This window comes from Ricinus communis, chromosome 7 (genome assembly GCF_019578655.1).
Source record: "Ricinus communis isolate WT05 ecotype wild-type chromosome 7, ASM1957865v1, whole genome shotgun sequence".
Classification (NCBI taxonomy): domain Eukaryota; kingdom Viridiplantae; phylum Streptophyta; class Magnoliopsida; order Malpighiales; family Euphorbiaceae; genus Ricinus; species Ricinus communis.
Genome location: NC_063262.1, coordinates 4,208,206 through 4,226,914, shown reverse-complemented (window position 1 = coordinate 4,226,914; position 18,709 = coordinate 4,208,206). Strand labels below are relative to the sequence as shown.

General features: G+C 30.1%; 3 protein-coding genes and 1 long non-coding RNA gene across 7 annotated transcripts; 2 read left to right on the top strand and 2 right to left on the bottom strand.

Moving 5' to 3' along the window:
- The first annotated feature begins 1,027 nt into the window (after positions 1 to 1,027).
- On the top strand, positions 1,028 to 3,343 carry LOC8283397 (glucan endo-1,3-beta-glucosidase 3). The gene is made up of 3 exons (XM_015723029.3): positions 1,028 to 1,625; positions 1,716 to 2,891; positions 2,997 to 3,343. Exons 1-3 carry the CDS (start codon positions 1,565 to 1,567, stop codon positions 3,026 to 3,028), a joined length of 1,269 nt encoding a protein of 422 aa, XP_015578515.1. The 5' UTR covers positions 1,028 to 1,564; the 3' UTR covers positions 3,029 to 3,343.
- A 116-nt stretch (positions 3,344 to 3,459) lies between these two features.
- LOC125370733 lies at positions 3,460 to 4,729 on the bottom strand. The gene is made up of 2 exons (XR_007216828.1): positions 4,345 to 4,729; positions 3,460 to 4,151 (listed from the first exon to the last, which is right to left on the bottom strand). It is a non-coding gene; the product is annotated as an uncharacterized LOC125370733 (long non-coding RNA).
- Positions 4,730 to 5,730: 1,001 nt separating this feature from the next.
- LOC8283355 lies at positions 5,731 to 7,915 on the bottom strand. Of its 4 annotated transcripts, none has more exons than XM_002525216.4 (5): positions 7,652 to 7,915; positions 7,161 to 7,305; positions 6,990 to 7,062; positions 6,727 to 6,792; positions 5,731 to 6,176 (listed from the first exon to the last, which is right to left on the bottom strand). In XM_002525216.4, the coding sequence occupies exons 2-5, from the start codon at positions 7,190 to 7,192 to the stop codon at positions 6,033 to 6,035; spliced, it is 315 nt and encodes a 104-aa protein (XP_002525262.1). In that variant the 5' UTR covers positions 7,193 to 7,305; positions 7,652 to 7,915; the 3' UTR covers positions 5,731 to 6,032. The 4 variants fall into 4 exon arrangements, with proteins under 4 accessions (XP_002525262.1, XP_015578528.1, XP_015578530.1 ...); XM_015723042.3 differs by having other exon boundaries at positions 7,161 to 7,301; XM_015723044.3 differs by having other exon boundaries at positions 7,751 to 7,913.
- A 6,356-nt stretch (positions 7,916 to 14,271) lies between these two features.
- LOC8283354 (zinc finger protein AZF1) lies at positions 14,272 to 15,412 on the top strand. Its single transcript, XM_002525215.4, has one exon. It carries the CDS (start codon positions 14,641 to 14,643, stop codon positions 15,259 to 15,261), a length of 621 nt encoding a protein of 206 aa, XP_002525261.1. The 5' UTR covers positions 14,272 to 14,640; the 3' UTR covers positions 15,262 to 15,412.
- Positions 15,413 to 18,709: the final 3,297 nt, after the last annotated feature.

Below are 18,709 nucleotides of genomic sequence, written 5' to 3'. Positions count from 1 at the left end.
ATCGCCAATTACAGAACACGTTATTATATGATGTGGAATTAAGAAAAAAACTAAAATTAAATGATTAAACAAAACAAATTAGTAATTGTCGTGTAAAGATTTATTAGGAAGAATTAACTAAGGTTCTCATTGAATGAACTCAACTGATAACAATGTTTTATATATAGCACAGGAATGAAACACAAAGGTTCTAATAATCCCTAGCTGGCATATGCCTTTCTGTGGGATTGAAGAAATAATTAGGTGCAGCATCGGGTGTATCTGTCTGCTTGTTCTGTTTGGGTATCCATTGATAATCTTTAATCCAGTCCTCGATTAATCCTTGCTGTTATCAGAATCAGTTTCAGTTGTGTGGGACTGATGGGTATGGTAATGGTATCATGGGGCTCATGAATACCTTAAACTGGGCCAGACTCTCTCGCTAAAGACATGAATGTTGGGCCAAAGGCTCTTGCCATATAATGCCCATTCCTCGCAAATCAAACAATGATTTTCGTAAGTATCACAATCTTTTTCAAAGATGATAGCCCTTTGATTTGATTTCACATGTTTTGAGTTACCCCACCAATTCTTTTTGGCTAATAGCAGCGGAGCATCAATGATCTGCCGTGGTCTGTCAAGCTGTCAAGGGTTTATTAACTTATCATTGGTCGCCACGTTGCTGTCTTTATCTCTCTCCTAACACCTCATCATCATATTTCTTCCCTCCGTCTGATCACTTCATTATCTTCAAAGTAACCAACCAAAAGGGCCCTACAAATCAGACAACTATTCCTTTTCTTCATTTCTTTTTTACCACGTCAGATTCAGTCCTGGGGCCCCACTGCTTCTCTTTCCAAGTCAAACGGCACTTGGCAAGAAGAAACTATGTCGTTCCCGGTTTATACGACAGCGTTTCACCGGATTGCAAAGTCCCTCGGATTCCCAAAAGAGAGAACGACAACTCTCCCTCTCTGTGGAGATGGTACATACAGGATCAATTTTGTTGGTGCCTCGGTAGCTTCAAACCTCACACTTCCCACAATCTTTTGCTGTTGGTTCCACTTCCACGCGTCCCGAAATTTGCATTTTGCAGAGGCAGACACAGACCCTTCTCAAAATCGTGGTGCCCAAGCCTCTCTTTCATTTTCCTATTATATATATCATTACGTAGCTATTAGTTCCCGTTAGGCCTTACTCCATTAGCCATCTTTTTTCTTTTCTCTTTTTAAATTACTTACCGGCAGTTCTTTTTGATGCTCTGTACTGTACTCTTTTGCTTCTAGTCAATGTTTTGCTTTGAAAATACAGTTTTTTTCCAAGGTCCAGAGGTACCGCTACTAAAAAGGGTTGATATTTAGGAGTGCCGAAGACAGTATAGTGTAGGTACATTCTTTGGTTAATAGCTTCCTTTGCACTCTTTAAAAACCCAAACCTTACCTTATTATTGTAAGGTACACTGTACACATTTGCAGACAGAAAAAGAGAAAAAAGAAGGAGAGAGCAGAGTGGGTTTTGGCCGTTTTACACAGTGGGTTTTTCTTTTTCTTTCGAGATTTCATATCCTTTCTTTCTAGGCTGAAAAATGTTGAAGATGGGGTTTCTTCTCTTCAACCTCTTCCTCCTCTCTTTTCTGGGTCTTACTGGTAAGCAAAAATAAAAGTAAAAATCTTTACTTTTCTTGTTGCAGTACTGTCCTTCGAAATTCTTACGTTTAGTTTCTTTTATTTTTGTAGGTGCAGGTCAAGAATCCATTCAACTACTTAATCTTTATGATGCAACTCCTGAGGTTATTCAAGCAATGTCTCATTCAGCTCATCCACTAGCTATATCTGTGAGTCTTGAAGACCTTACTGGAGTTTCAAGCAGTGTTTTGAAGGCTGAGAATTGGCTTAGAACCCATGTTCTAGCTCACTTTCCTGCTACTAAGATCACTACTATTGTTGTGGGTAGCACTATTCTCTGTCAAAATGAACAAGATCACAACTTGGGTATGATTCTACCATCTCTTAGGAACATCTATTACTCACTTACTAGGTGGGGTATAGAAAGAGAAGTCAAAGTTTCTGCTGCTTTTTCTTTTAACTGTTTTAACCCAAATTCTATACTTAACAAAGATGATTTAGCTGAGAAAGTTATCAGACCGTTGCTACATTTTCTACATAGTGTAAACTCTACTTATTCTATAAACCTTCCTCCAAATCTCTCTTCTTTATCACATGAAGCAATGAACTTGCTCTCTTCTAAAACAGAATCATTCAAAAAGTTTGGATCTTTTGGCCCGAACAAGATCAATGTGGTAGTTAACAGCCAAAGACATAAACTACTCATGAACAGAAAACTCTCAACTGTAGAATCCAAGATTGCAAACCCATTTCCTGCAAGACCAACTCCATTACCAGAAACCTCACAACCCCCAATCCATTCCTCAATTGGGTTTTCAGTCCCTGCCAATATAGCCAAAAACCCTCATCCTCCACTATCTTATGCTGCCTCTCCACCACCATTGTCCTATCCCCATGCCTCTCCACCTCCAATGGTTTTTCCTTTTGCACCGCAACAGCCTCCTTTTGCTGGTCCACCCGCAGGAGGACCGTACGGTTACTTGCCTCCTTGTAATCCAGCTGACACAACAATAGCACCAGCACCAGCTCTGGGAGGTATAGTGCAGGAACTTTGGTGTGTGGCTAAGCCTAGTGTTCCTGCAGAGACATTGCAAGAAGCATTAGACTATGCTTGTGGTGATGGTGGTGCTGATTGTGCTGAGATTATGCCTAATGGAAACTGTTTCTATCCTGATACTGTTGTTGCTCATGCTTCTTATGCCTTCAATAGCTATTTTCAAAAAAATAAGAGAAATGGCGGTAGTTGTAGCTTTGGAGGTACTGCTATGCTAATCACTAGTGACCCAAGTAAGCTCTTTTTAGATCCTTCTGATGTTTTACTTAATTATACATTACACAATTACAGTTTTGGAAAAATCATAGGAAATTTGACGCGAAATGTTCTTGTTTCAGGTTTTCTTCATTGCAGGTTTCTCCTCAGCTAGAGATAGTCAAGCAATTATGCAAGTTAGAAATAGAGAATATTAATGGTTTTTGTTTTGGTACAAAGTAGAGCTGGTAGGGTATGATTGGAAGGAGTATCTGTCTACTTTACTCTTACTATCTAGTAATTACACTAGCAGATGGCATGTAGAGATTGTCTTTCAGGAAATTTTGTTGTGTTCTGTTTATTTAATGTAGCTTTGGTGGTGCACAAAAATGCTCTTTTGAGTAGTATCTTTGATAGATCAAACCATGTTAATTTTCTCTCCATTGATATCAGAGATTGCATCTCTATATATTTGATCCTCTTTTGTTCATTTTATTTGTGGATAGTTGATAATTTTGTTAATTCATCTAAGGTTTTGCTCTTCTGTGTCTAAACTCCAATTACATGATACTAAATTCTTGGAGATTTATATAGAAACAAAGAAGATTTTATCACAACTATATTCGTCTATAGGAAATCTATTAATAGCAAACAAACAACAAAGATTACAACTCACTGCTAATTAAGCAAATCGGAGCCAGTTACGAACGTCAAGAAATAAAAAGACTATTCACTTCCATCTGCCGAGCATCTCAGAGACATACCCTGTAAACACTCTAATTTTCAGTTGTACTTGTTTCTCATTAACACGAGAGACTTGAAGACTCTGGTTCATTGCAAACCAAATCAAGTATAATGGGGATGTGAAAGCAAATCTTCTGATTTTGCTAACTTCAGATTTGCCGGTAACCTTTCTGAAAAGCCAGGAAACTTTCCTTCCAAGAATATGGACTTCTAGTAACCTTACAAGCCTGCGGATGATTGATAGTCTCGCGAGCCTTCTCACATGAGGCACGCTTATCATCTTGGACAACATTACATCTCATTAATCTAGAATTTTTTTTTTTAATCTTCTTCTCATGGCCAGCCAACAGATGAAGCTGTGTCTGGGTATATTATTTCCTCAAATCAGCTTTTGAACCAGGCACCTTACTATCCGTTCTTCTCACGGCTTCATAGGCATCACCTATTTTGAATCTACCAGAATTACTAAGCTTCCATTTGATCTCTTCTTCAGTATCTTCTCTAATTCTGGAATTTCTTGACAAAATCCCAACCCTACAGTGTTGTTTCATCAACTGTATCAGGCAAAATCCAGTTGTTATTCCTCCATACAAAAGCAACATCGAGCCTATCTAGAGATATCAGCATCAGCTAAACTGATTTCTAGAAATAACTCAGTCTTAGTCCTGCGTCAAGCCAAGGATCTGAACAGAATTTAAAACATTAACCATTACCAAGTGTGAAGTCTAAGAAATTGTTGCAACTCACATTACAAAGCTATCAGGTGCCTCCAAATCCAAGAACCACAAATGGTTTGGTCAATCCCCAGAAAACTCAATCGTTTGAGGCTTGACCCACTTCTACCAAAGAGTAGTCTTACTGCAAATGAGATCCCCAAACATGATTTGAAGCTGCTGCTTCGTTCCAGGCAGTAAAATCCTTTTTGCCCAGCTCCCCTCGTTTGGGAGGACATTACATCCTTCTAAGCTACTGGAACACCTTTGGCAACAACTTCTAATATTATCATTTGCTATTAACCACAATATGATAAAAACGTTTTTATATATGAACCATGACGCTACTGGGTTTGTATGAATCTAATGTTTGCTAAACAATTTAGTCTAAGTTGATATCATGCTTAAATATAAGAATATATGACAATCTTCAATATAATAAATAACATAGCAATATGGTTAATTTCACTTTTTCAACGAAGTAGAAGTTTTTCTTCCTTCAAAAAAAAAAAATTTGCTTTCAGGAATTTTGCTTTTTTTTCTGGAAAATCCAAAAAAATAAGTAACAAAAGGTAAAATAATTACTTCGGAAGCCTCTCTGATATCAGAGCCAGGTTTCGATCCTGGGACCTGTGGGTTATGGGCCCACCACGCTTCCGCTGCGCCACTCTGATTTGTTATCTAGTGACATGAATCAATTTAAGTATTTTTTTGGTTAGTTGTGATCTCATACCAAGCATTGATGTGACAAAAGATTAGTGAAAAGAATAGAGATAAATAAACTGGTGGTATATGATGATACCATGCCAAAATAATCAAAGACATGATCATGTTTGCTGGTGCTTTATTTTGATTGGAGATTTTCTTTACAGAACTTTGCTCATCTTGTTAAACTTGTGTCTTTGTTTCGCAAACTGAAAACTTTTGCTGCTCACTTTCAATTGGTCTACAAAGCAACATTTAACCAGAGAAATTCCCAAATGAAATTGCAGGTTATCTTCACTTATGCTTGAATTTTCATAAGAAAAATGAATAATTCCTTGCAACAGACAATCCCCCATACATAGTACTGTGCTACAATATTAGTTCTTTTGAGGCTTATGGCCTTACTCCTGAGCAGCATATTTCAAAGCCTGTCAAGGCAGCAGAATGAAAATAAGCTCTTCTATGGAAAGAAGAAATGCAGAATCCGCATGACCTTACAAATTTTGCTGATGTGCAGTCTGTTCATGCAATCCATTGGCTGTTCATATTCAATTGCAGTTGATATTTGGACATTTCGAAAAAAAAAAAAAGAAGGAATCAAAAGCAGCTCATGTGTATCCCAAAAATTCTAGAATTTCAGATTGTCTATTCAAATTGTTAACCATCGGCAACAATGATAAAGATAATTATCGCTACAAGGTCAAATGATCAAAGATAAATCAAAGGACATTCACATCTTATTCTGCCAACTCAGTTCTTCACTGGCAAGTTCAACAAATTTCATCTGATAAAATTCAAGCAACAACATAGCGTCAACCTGAATAGACATCTTGTTATCTGAAGAAGTCTGCAGACAGTATTTACAATTGATGAAACTATTGCATCAAACAAACATTTTAGTCAACAAAATTTGCAGTTGTATTGGAGGAAAAGAGAGGATGTTAAAAAAAAAGAAAGAAGAAATGCCCACAATAAAAGATAGAAGATCGTCATAAATTCAATACAAAATTGATATCCTCATTCTTGTTCATTGCTACTAGTAGGAACTAATGCAGTTGCTTGCCCATTTTCACCACTGATGGAATCATCGCTGGTATTTGTCAGTAAAGCAGTAGAATCTCCAACTCCCCTCCCATCTTTCATCTCGGCATTGCCTTCATTCTGAAAAGGATTTGACATTAAAAAATTCTGACCAAGAAAACTGACAGTCATACACTGCCAATACTTGGATTCTAAAGCAATCAACTTTCCCTAAGTATCAAAAGATCAAGATAATTTTCAATGGTATAGATGTTCACTTAGCCTTCCAATGAGTATAGGCATTGCAACAATCAATCTTTTTCCATCCCATGATCATAACAAAAATGAAAAGTACTTCTCACTTTCATGGGCAACATCAGAATTCTGTTCTTGCAAACCAACACATCTCACTTAAAAGTGTTCAACTTCAATCATGTATATTATTGTTTCAGTCAGCAACTGAAAGAGATCTTAACATACCCGGAAACACATAACAGAGCCTTAACATATTTTATCAAAATTCAACAACTATTCAAAGCTTCACAAACATTATTTTACCCATTATTCAATCCTGACACACTAACATTTGACACTTCCTGATCACTCTCCTTGTACCGTAATTTTTCTTTTGAACAATTATTATAAAGTCTACTGATATAATGATCGAACATGGAAGATAAGATAAGAATACCTTTTTAGGTAAACCGTGTGCAGCCATAAGTTGATAAAATTTGCGCATCAGCATTTCTTCCTCAACCTGCAAGTGATGAAATGACCTTAAAGTGGATAAAAAATTAATCATATTTTTTTTAGACCATTCCAATTTCTTTCTGCATTTTATCCTAATTCATAGATTCACAATCAAAATATAAATGTCAATATTTGGAATATTCAAGATTCAAGATAAACAAAAGCAATAGTCTTAAACCAAAAAAAAAAAAAAAAAGAACCAACCTGAAGCTTATGCAATTCATGAGACACTGAATTATATGCGTGCATTAACAACTCATTCTGCTTCTCCAAATGTCTTCAATAAATAAATAAATGAAAACTCAGTTTCAACAACTGAAAGGAAAAAAAAAAAAGAAGCAATGCTAACTAAAATTGAAGTTGATAAAAACTTACTTCAATGTCTCCCCAGAATATCTAGGATCCATAATTGCAAGTTCTGATCAAAACCCTAATATACGATGCCTTTCGCTCAACTTAACGGTTCGTAATACAGGCTCTTTCTCTCTTTTTCGTATTTTTGGAGAGAAACAGGGACTTTCTAGGGAAAAAAAATTATTCAGTAACAAAATTATGAATGAGAGAAAAATTAGATATATGTTTTTTTTCTTTTTTCTTTTTCTTTTTTTTCTGTAGAACAGTAGTGGGTGCTCGTTAAAGAAAGCGTTCTGGGACAATTATATTACTTTTATATATAGGGATTGCAACGAGTAGGTACCGCCCATTTAAAGATATCCGACGATTAAAAGACAGTACCCGAATCCGTTTAAAAAACGGCTTCTGTTTGATTCAACACTTAAGATTAATTCAGAAACTCTCACTAGTATCTTCAGAAAAGTCTCTATCATAGTATGACACTGTAAATTCTTAAACCATTATTTATATACCTTTGTTTTGATGCTATCATGGGAGTCACTTCCAAAGCAAAGAACAAGAAATTGAAATTAAAGAACAACTGTTGCATATAGATCTGATTGTCTGCTGACCATTTTGGCCTTGCGGAGGCGACTGCAACAAGGGCGACGGCGACGACAGCAAGGGCGGAGGTGACGGCAGCAAGGGTGACGGTGAGACAGCAAGTTTTGGTGACTGCAAAGACGGTCTGTGAGGGTGGAGGCTGTGACGTTGAGATGAAAATAGAATTAGGATTTTTAAAATATCATTTGTGTTATATCAAAACTACATGGATTGTTTTGATTAAGATTCCATAATTTCTTTTATTTTTCTTAAATTTACATGTAATATTTTATTTTAAATTTAAATATAATTAATCATTTATACATATATTTTATATAATTCTTATTATTATTTTAATTACATAATTAAATTGAGAGGTATAAATTAATAGATTTTAAATATTTGACATTAATTCATAAAATTTTAGAAAATAATAATAAATTAATTATTTTTAATGTTTTTAATTTTTTAAAATTTTATTAATATAATAATATAAAAATTATTATTAATTAATTTTAATATCATATAAATTAATATATTAATATAATTGATACTATTATCTAAAAAAATTAAAAATTTATTATATAATTAAAAATTTATTTATTTCTAAATATAATATTATAATAAAATTTAAATTGTTATTTTTAAAATTATAATTATTATTTAATTATAAAATTAATTTATTTATTAATATAATATTAAAAAATAATTAATATATTATTTTTATGATAAAATTGATATTGTTATATAATTAAAAAATTATTTATTAGTTAATATAGTATCAAAATATAATTAATATATTATATTTAGGATTAGAGTTAGTATTTAATTAGAAATGTAATTTATAAATTACTAAATTAATAGAAAAATTATAAAATTATATATAAATTTAAATTTTTGATGTGTCAAAAAATTAAATACACATGTTAAATTAAAAAATTTATATGTCAAAAATTAAATATATATATAAAAAAAGATTACCGTGTATTGCATGACCGTTATTATATTTTAATTATAAAATTAAATATATAAATACAATTTAATAAATTTTTAATATTTTAAAAAATAATAGTAAATTAATTTTTTACATATTTTTTATTTTTTAAAAATTTTATTAGTTTGTGAATATAATATCTAAAAATATTATATTTATATTATAATTATTTAATTAAAATATTAATTTATTAATTAATATAAAATTAAAATATACTTTATAAGTTTCCAAAAATTGAAGATACAGAAATTGAATTTCAATTATTTATGGAAACATATCCCTTGTGTCTTTGACTCCTTCGAGGTAGTTTTTGACAAAGTCCTTTCCTACATTTTGTCTTTGTGGACCGAGGAGAAAGGGGTATTTTCCGTAGAAATAGTGTTTTTGCTTATTTTGACGATTCTCAATACCGAAGAAAGAGTTCGGAAATTACTAAATATGGGGTTATAGGGGTGCATTCAATTTAAAATAATATTTTTTAAATAATTATTATTTAATTAAAAAATTAATTATTATTTAATTAAATATTAATTTATTATAAATATGTTATTTATTAGGATTAAAATAAATATTTATCCCTGCTTTCAGGAAAGTGTCTCGTCTCAAGCAGCCTCTCGTTTCAAGCGGATGTGTCATTTCTTCAACCTCTAGCTGCCTAAAAGGGCCACATTCTATGCCTAGTGCAATTCGAAATGGGAAATCCCTTTCCCAATTGCATAGAAATGAAGTATTAGGAATAATTATTAATTAATAAATTAATAGAATAAATTATAAAATTATATATAAATTTGAGTTATATATATATTGAAATAATAATTTTATATATCAAAATTAAATATACACGTCAATAAAATTTTAGGTTTTAGAAATTAATATATATATATATATATATATATATATATAAAATATATTTTATTTTTATTTTATTAATAAAAATATTTCTTAAATTTATATATATGCTTTTAATTTTCAGATAAATATTGAATTTTAATACTATAGAAAATAAAAATAAAAATTAAATTTTATAATTTTATTTATTTTAAATATAATAACACACTATATGTACTTATTAATATTTTATTTTAATAGTAAAAATGAAATTAATTGATTAAAATTAAAAATAAAAACTAAATTTTAAATTTTACTGTATAATAAAATAATATAAATTTTTTATATCAATATTAATTATTAAAAATTATTTAATAATTATAATTAATACTGTATTAGTACTACATAATTATAAATTGAAAAATTAATATCTTAGGTTGGATACTATAATAATATTTTTGAATTTAAGTTGCTAACAAAAAAATTTTACGATATCTTTTACATTTTAACACTGTATGAATAAACAGTCAATAGTTACGACAACTAATGATGTAATATTAATTTATTAAAAAATTAATAGAAAATTATATTAATTAATAAAAAGACACATTTTTAACATAAATTATTTAATGAATATGATTAATATTATATTAGCACTATATAATTAAAAATATTAATATATTGGATACTAATAATAATTTTTTAATGATATATTCTTTTACCAATAAGTAGAATTTAATTTTCACTTGCAATAAAATTAATAAATTTATTATTTTATTATTTTATTTTATACATACATCAATTATTAATATACATGTTTTTTAAAAAAAATCTAAATGACTTAATGATAATTTTTTTTTCTTTTTATAAAAGATATAAGATTCAAATATTATGAAGAACAAAATAATGAAGAATAAGGTATCAGGTAGGGTACTTTGTACTTATATCTGTTTATATAATTGATTCGAGTGATGAATATATGCACATATAAATTCGAATAAAATCCGAATCCGATATGTAAAGTCATAAATATATTTATTAATATCTACATTCATCTAATTAGAGTCTAATGGAGTTAAATATACGAAATTACCTGCATTAATGATCTAAGGTTCAAATCTCGAAAAACAAAATGATTAAGAATAAGGTATCAGATATATTTATATTTATTTATAAAATTGAATTTGAATAACGAATATTTATGTATTTAAATTTAAACCAGACTTAAAACTGACACCGATAATAAAATTAAATGTTAAATCCATCGTAAATCTATTTATTTTTATCCAAATCTGTCCGATTAGATTCACTCGTATTAGATTAACAAAAATACGCGTCAAAGTTTCATCCCCGATTATATGCACCGCAAAATATTAAGAGCCGCTTCTAAAAGCTTCGGAGAGCCTCATGTTATATCAGTGAAATGGACAGCAGCACTTGCGCAAGATATAAAAATTGGGACAGTTTATGTTGGGCTTGGGCAATCTAAATCCTTACGAGTAAACAGTTTAGCCTAGTCGGCTTACTTCCAAAAACCCTTTTAAGTTTAATATATAAAAATATACATATAATTTTATATTTATTTATTCACATATGTTGCATATAAATATTAATAATTAAATTCATTAATTTAAAAGATAATTACTAAATTTATAATAATATATATTATTAATGTTAATAAATTACATAATTTTTAAATTATGAGTAGTTCATTTAAATTTTATTTTTGAAAACTAATTGCATTAGTTAACTTAATTTTTAAAATTTTAAATAATTAAACTCAAATATTTTATAGTCTAAATTAATATTAATAAATTATCATAAATAAGTTGATTCAATATTAATGAAAATCAAAATTTTATTTTTCTGAGCATCTCATTATATTTTTGTTTAGTAAATATGATTCATTCAATTTAATATTTATAGGCTTCTAAATTTATATTCATCTCAGAAATATGTTGCATATTTTTTAATCTATCTATATTAAATCCGATAATGTGTACTACGAGATAATCTATCATGCATTTTTGTAATATATAAGTAGAATTAATTCATCTAGTGCTATTTCACAATTAAAATATATATAAATTAAACGAGTTTTTGTTTATAGTTTTTTTGATATAAATCATTAACATCGTTTAACTATATTTTCATACTTTGGGTTCATCATATAACTTTTTTAATAATTAATATCCACATATTTTATCAGATAGATTTTGTTATTGATTTTATTTCTCTTACAATTTTAGTTTTTTATTCAATTAACGTTAATATTCCATTTTTTTAGTAATCTAAGAGTCTATCTATTTTGTAAGGAAATACATTTATCACATAATTACTCTATCAATTCTATCCCAATTATATTATTTTATAAAATAATTTATATTTTGTATTTGTATCTATAGTTGTTATATGTAATTAGATTTTATATTTATGAATTAAATTATAGTTGAGACTAATTATATAATTTTACTGAAGTAACTAGACTTTTAGACAATTAATTTATATTTAAATATTTCCAATTCATTAAATTAAATTGAAATACTCTTTATCTTATCTAAGAGTAGTTGGACTTGTTAGTTTTCACATAATAAAAAATAAAATAATTATATATATTTGAATTGAGTGAATATAGAGATGTTATATAATTATTCAAGATAGAGTTAAATCAATAACGATGATCAGTTAAATTAACTAATATTTATTATATTATAAATTTTAAATAATTTAATAATTTATTATAATTTATGTTTTTTTTAAGAATAAAATTTGAAACTTTTATTATTAGTTAATGCATGACATATTACTTTAATTTTTCCTCATATCTTTCCGTATTGGACATATAATAATTAGTATTTTTCGTTTTTTAATAAAAATTTAATTATTTTTTCTTACAATCTCATAGTGTTCCTCTATATAAATTTTATTTTTATACTATTACTATTTAGTATTTTCTTTATTAAATTATATTAAATCAGTGAAAGAACAAATCAACAAATATTAACAACACTAATTGTATGAAGCTTTCGGATGATATATGAATTTATGAAGAGGTCTAATTACTGATTAGCCTTATGTTTCTTTTGAGAAAAACCGATCAACCTTAATTGAGTTCATGCTTTTACAAGTAAATTCTTTGAATAAATTGAAAGATTATATAAGGTGTGCAATAAGAATAACTCTACCTTGCCAACGTATATACTGCTAAGGTTTTTAATGGAGATAAAAAAAAAAAATTTAGAGACTTATGCCAGCGAAAACATATATTTTAACAAAAGGTATCAAAATACGAGTTGTTTTTTTTATATTAAAAATAATAATAATAAAGGCAAAAAAAATAAAATCATAGCATTAAGGTCTCATTTCCTTATTCAAAAAGGAAATAAAATATAGAAAAACCATATTGATGGAGTGCTTTAATGGTTTATTTATATAGAAGTCTGTATGGTACATCTTGCAATTGCTTTCAATTACGAGTGAATTAGATTAAAACCAACCCATGCAATTGCAATGCATTCGTCTAGAACAGGATTTAGACAAAACGGTTCAATAAATTAAATTTTATAAAAAGACTAAAGTCGCTTTCTATTCCTTCTAATAATATCCAAAAGACTTACCAGTGCATTCTTTTCTTTTCATTTTTTCTTTAATTTGAAACCAGTGCAATTTTATATAAGATTCTGATGTCATTGCAGTATATATATATATAAATCGGTTGAATTTAACCATTTATAGTATGACCTATATATAATTGCTTTTGATTCCAGTAGTAATCACCTATTGTGTGGATATATACATGGGTAGATTCAATTGATCCCGAACAGCAGCATGATCATGCTGGCTAAGCAAAATTATACATAGAATACAAATGAATGTTTCCTAGGTCACAACAGAGTCATGTGGAGTCGTCATGCAGTGGTGTAATGCGAATGGATCTTTCAATTGGGCCAAGTCACACTAAGCTAGCAGCCGGAGAAGTTTGGGGTCCATGTGCAGCGCCACCTAGCAAACATGGCAGCACCATGTTGGGCTGCTCCCTCTAAGATGATGGTGCTTGCTTGCCACCGTCCCATTTGAATTGTCGAGTAACATGCGGGTTATAAATCGGGATAACCCTAGTCCTTTCCAGATGACTAACCACTTAGAAACCATGTCCAACCTCAAGCACATTATATTCTCTTAAGTTTCGTTCTATTACAAAGCCATCTTATAAGATTATAAGATATTTGGTATATAGTCACTTGACTTGCTTTCTCCCGTACATTTAGAATTCAATGCAAAATAAGTATGTATCACTTGCAAAGACAATAAGAGGTTGGCGTGGTCAATACGAAAAGCCAATTGAGCCAAGAACCTTCTAAGAAACTAGGTCTTGTATGAATTATTGGAGGGTTTATGCTTTAGGTTCGCTCAAAGCTTCATTTGAATGATCAACTCAATGTCAATGGATAAGATGGAGAATCCCATAACTTAACTCAGTTTGTGAGTATTGCTCCCATCAATCATATTCTTAGATTTAAATAAGTTTAATTCAGATTGTCATTTAAACGTTAATAGTTGTCTGCCTTATTTTATAGATAAACTATATAACAATATCAATATGCTGTAAAATTTTTAACATTTTGCCTTCTTAATATTAGCTCGTAGCTTCGACCTAATAATATAATATCTCTGAGAATGGCTACTAGTAAAACTAAAATACAACAGGCAAAGCTAGCATTTTCTTAGAAAGTTCTCCGGAAAAAGACATACAATTGTGGATTTGCTCTTGGAGAAGTGACACAGTCAGGTTGTTGACTTGGAACGAGTAAACAAACTACTATGGCAAAGTCCTGAATCGCCGATCAATAAAGGAATAGGCCCACCATGTCCAATATACTAAGATTTTTTGCACATATCGTCCCATACTTCACTCCCAACAATTTAAATTAGTCGACGTTCTCCCACTTCCCACTTCTCACTTCTCACTTCACACTTCATCATCATAATCTCCCCACTCTTCAACCAGACCATCTTCTTTTCTTTCTCCGCCTTATAAAACCCCATATATAATCCCTCCCTCCCGTCAATTTTCCCTTTCTTTTATAGATAAACTCTATGGCTCTTGAAGCTCTAAATTCCCAGTCTCCTCTTTTGCATAGTAATCATGATTTAGACCTTCACTCTGCTGAGTCTTGGGCTAAAAGGAGACAAACTAAGCGCCCTCGCTTCGAGAATTCACCTACCGAAGAAGAATACTTAGCTCTTTGCCTTCTCATGCTCGCTAAAGACACCACCACCATACAGGACGATCTTGACCACAACCGTCGTTATGAATGCAAAGTTTGCTACAGAACATTTAGGTCTTATCAGGCTTTAGGCGGACATAAAGCTAGTCATCACCGAAAACCTATAGCAACTGACAACAACCAATCTGTCACAACTTCTTCCTCTATTGCTACTTCAAAGACAGCTAATTCGGTTAGTTTAAGTGGTAAGACTCGAGAGTGTTCCATCTGCCACCGAACTTTTCCCTCCGGACAGGCTTTGGGTGGACACAAGCGGCGGCACTATGATGGTGGCAGTGGTGGCGGAGTCGGTGGGAGCAGCAGTGATGGAGATAACAAGGGTTTGAAGGATGTGAACTCCAGAAATACCACTACAATTAGCCAACGCAACTTTGACTTGAATTTACCTGCGATGCCGGAATTTTCATTTATTGGCGTTGACCGGCATTGACCGCAAACCAAAAAAGTCAACTTTCCAGTGAGCAAGAGGTAGCAGTCGCTTATTGAAAGAGAATTAGGCAAGGAACACGCAGTGATGCATGGAATGAGCATGTGATCAGAACTTGATCCTGAAATTATTGGAATGGACTTTCTTTTCCCTGTGTTGCTAATGTGATTCTTTACTTTTATATAACTTTATATTTTTTAAAAAATTGTGCTAAATATACAGTCCATTTTTTTATATTTATTAACAATTAATTTCGTTATTTATTAAATTATAATTAACAGTGTTACTATTTAATAGTAAAGTTTAAAGTAGTTGTAACTATTAATTATCAGAGAAGATTTTAAAATATATTAAATATCTATATATCATTTTTTTTATCGATAGTTATTTTAATATTTATGGATATTGGTGGTAAATTTTAAACTTTAGAAATTATCGGATAGAAGAATTTTTTTTATTATAATTATAATATTAATCATAAACATTTTTATAATAAAAATTATATGATATAAGAAAGTTACTTATATGCTCCGCAAAAATCCAATTATAGATAAATGGATTTGTTCATAAGTTTTAATATTTATTTGTCCAATCGTTTAAGTCCGCTAAATTCTTTTAAGATTGGACATGTATTTTACTTGAGCCTCCAGCCTTGAAAACAATTTGAATATTTTTTAGACAGATATGAAAATGTCATTTTCTTGAAGTTCATCCAATAAATCCGGTCTAAATTGAAAATTTTATCTTTTTTTATAATTGGTAAACTTAATTAAATTTTAGATTCGTATAGCTGAATTGGGCACAAACTAGAGTCTAGATTTAAAATGTTAAACCCGATCAAATCTGAATCAGACCAAACTTTAATCTTTCTATAAAACAATATGTTGTCATCTTGAAAACTTTTTTAAAGAAAATTATTTTTATTGAATTGAAAATAAAGTATTTAAAATTTGTCTTTAATAATTTTTATATATTAATTTATTGGTGTTAAAATTTTTATTCTTATAAATTTTAATAATCAGTATAAAACTTAATAGTTTTTATCTACTAAGAGTATTAATTATAACAGAGTCATGCTTATTAATAATCAGTTTTTGTGGGAATGACATGTGATATATTTTTATAGAAAGTGAAATAAAATTGGGAAAGTGAATGCAAATCTACGGGCAATGGTCGGTTCAGCTTTGACTAAAAATTAAATTCTTAAGCTTATAAAATGAATCAAAATATAAATATAAAGTGTAATCGAATCGAATCGAAGTAAATCGGTTAGAAATTTTAATTTTTTTTATAATTTAAGCTTATATATATATATATATATATATGTAAATATTTATTCAGCATCATCAATGATAAAAATATATTCATATATAAATAAACATATTTTATAGTTAAATAAATTGATTTTTTTCTTTAAATAAATAAAAAATATAGTATTGTAAATTTTTATATAAATTTCGATGAGTTCAGTTATAATTAAATTTTTTAACAAAAAATTAAACTGGGTCGAATTTTAAAAATAACTAAACTAAACTAAACTATTGAGTTCAGATTATTATTTCTGGTTTAGGTTTTTTAGCTCACACCTATGCAAATCCATATGAAAAATGCTATATAGTGCGCGCATGCACCCCAAAGAAAGGTGAGCAGCAGAAGTGTGATTGAAGAACAGTTTTGAACAAGTGCATTCATATTGTTCATTTCGTATGTTTCATAGTAGGTAAGTGATACTTAATAGTGGAACAATACGAGCAAAATAGAAGGACAAAAATATAGTTGAATCATAACTTATTTTGCGCGACACAAATCATATCATATAATAGAGATCAAGAAGAAGGAAAAAGAAAAAGAAAGAAAAGAAGATGGACCCTGCCAATCAAAGACGTACCAAGTTGTGAAAACCCAACACAACTTGTACAATGGTAAACTGGCTGTCACTTGTACAATTGTGTTGGTTTGGAGATCCTATGCAACACCCAACTCCCATAAAAAACTCTTACACCCCTCCACTATCATGCATTGATGGGCTTGTCCTTTTCTACTGTAACTACAAAGTCTTTCTATTGATATGCGAGAGAAGTAAGTAAATGGCTTAAGTACAGAAAGTTCTTCATGAGGACAAGAAACTCATTCCAAGTTGGTTGTCTTGACTTGCATGAATTTAAGTGGTGAAAATGTTGTTCCATAAGACAAGAAACACATTCCAAGTTGGTTCTCAATTATAATTTGTTAGTTCGATAACTGGATGATTTCCATCGGCACAACATACATAGCTTCTTCTTTCTTGCCAATCGCCCCACAAGGTACATTTTAGTTATGCTTTGGAATTGTCCCAGTGGTTCTACCTAGGGATGACTTGGTTTTCTGCAGACTAAAGTTCGATCGGGATATTATGATTAGATAACGTAATCATGATCATTAACTATGATTAAAATGATTATGAGAATATGAATACCTTATGGGTGTTGGCACTGAAAGTTTATTGTAAAATAATGATGATATTTCAATTGAAAGATGCCCGTTTATATAATCTTTTTTCCAAGAATGAATTCATCCTATTGTTATTGCCAAGAGAAAGAAAAAAAAAAACATGTAAATTTTAGATAAAATTAAATCTTAATTTTTATTTTTATTTCTAAATCGAACAAAAAAAATTTAGTGTCCACTTGTAATAACATATGAATATATATCATTAAGTGTCGATTGATATTATTATCGGTAGATGTTTGTCAAAAATTAAACTTATTATTTTATTTTATTTTATTTTTGAATGGAAGGAGGCTAAGCAAGCCTAAAGAAAATTAGGTAGGGCAAATCCTGCCAAAGTCAGAGGGACTTGAAAAAAATGATAGCCAAGAGCAAAAGTAGCACCCGTAATTAGCAAGGCAATCTGGATACCAAAATTAAAGCAACAGCAACAATTTAAGAAGTGAATGATTTTATTACTCTAAAGGAATAAATACAAGAGAAAGAATTAAAACTGAAGTAATGCAGAAAATTGAAAATTACAGACCTTTACTTAAACTAGAACTCCTAATTGACTAAAAAATAGCTAACCATTCCTACAATTATTCCACAACTCAAAGACTAATTCTAGTACGTAACAGACTCCTAAGCAATAGAAATAATAAAAACAACTTATAAACTAACAGTAGGCTGCACTAATTTATGACAGTCCCCTTTAGTGTAGACTTACGCTTAACAACACCAAGTGATGTACGAAAGAATTCAAACTTAGCCTTAGCAAGTGCTTTTGTAAAAACATAAGCTATCCGGTCTTCACTTTTTATTTTCTTCATCTCAATGTCTTGAGTTAGAACCTTCTCTCGGATGAAATGGAAATGAAATGTGCTTTGAACGCGCATGAAACACAGGATTTTCCGAAAGCTTGATTGCGCTCTCATTGTCGCAATAAATGGGAATCAGATAGTTGACAGTAGAAACCAACTCT

Excerpts from the sequence above, each read along its gene's own strand:
- LOC8283397 (XM_015723029.3), top strand. The coding sequence starts at position 1,565 with ATGTTGAAGATGGGGTTTCTTCTCTTCAACCTCTTCCTCCTCTCTTTT. Across the intron at positions 1,626-1,715 it reads CTCTTTTCTGGGTCTTACTG|GTGCAGGTCAAGAATCCATT; the intron begins GTAAGCAAAAAT and ends TTATTTTTGTAG. Across the intron at positions 2,892-2,996 it reads GCTAATCACTAGTGACCCAA|GTTTTCTTCATTGCAGGTTT; the intron begins GTAAGCTCTTTT and ends TTCTTGTTTCAG.
- LOC8283355 (XM_002525216.4), bottom strand. The coding sequence starts at position 7,192 with ATGGATCCTAGATATTCTGGGGAGACATTGAA. Across the intron at positions 7,063-7,160 it reads TATTCTGGGGAGACATTGAA|ACATTTGGAGAAGCAGAATG; the intron begins GTAAGTTTTTAT and ends TATTTATTGAAG. Across the intron at positions 6,177-6,726 it reads CACACGGTTTACCTAAAAAG|AATGAAGGCAATGCCGAGAT; the intron begins GTATTCTTATCT and ends AATCCTTTTCAG.
- LOC8283354 (XM_002525215.4), top strand. The coding sequence starts at position 14,641 with ATGGCTCTTGAAGCTCTAAATTCCCAGTCTCCTCTTTTGCATAGTAAT.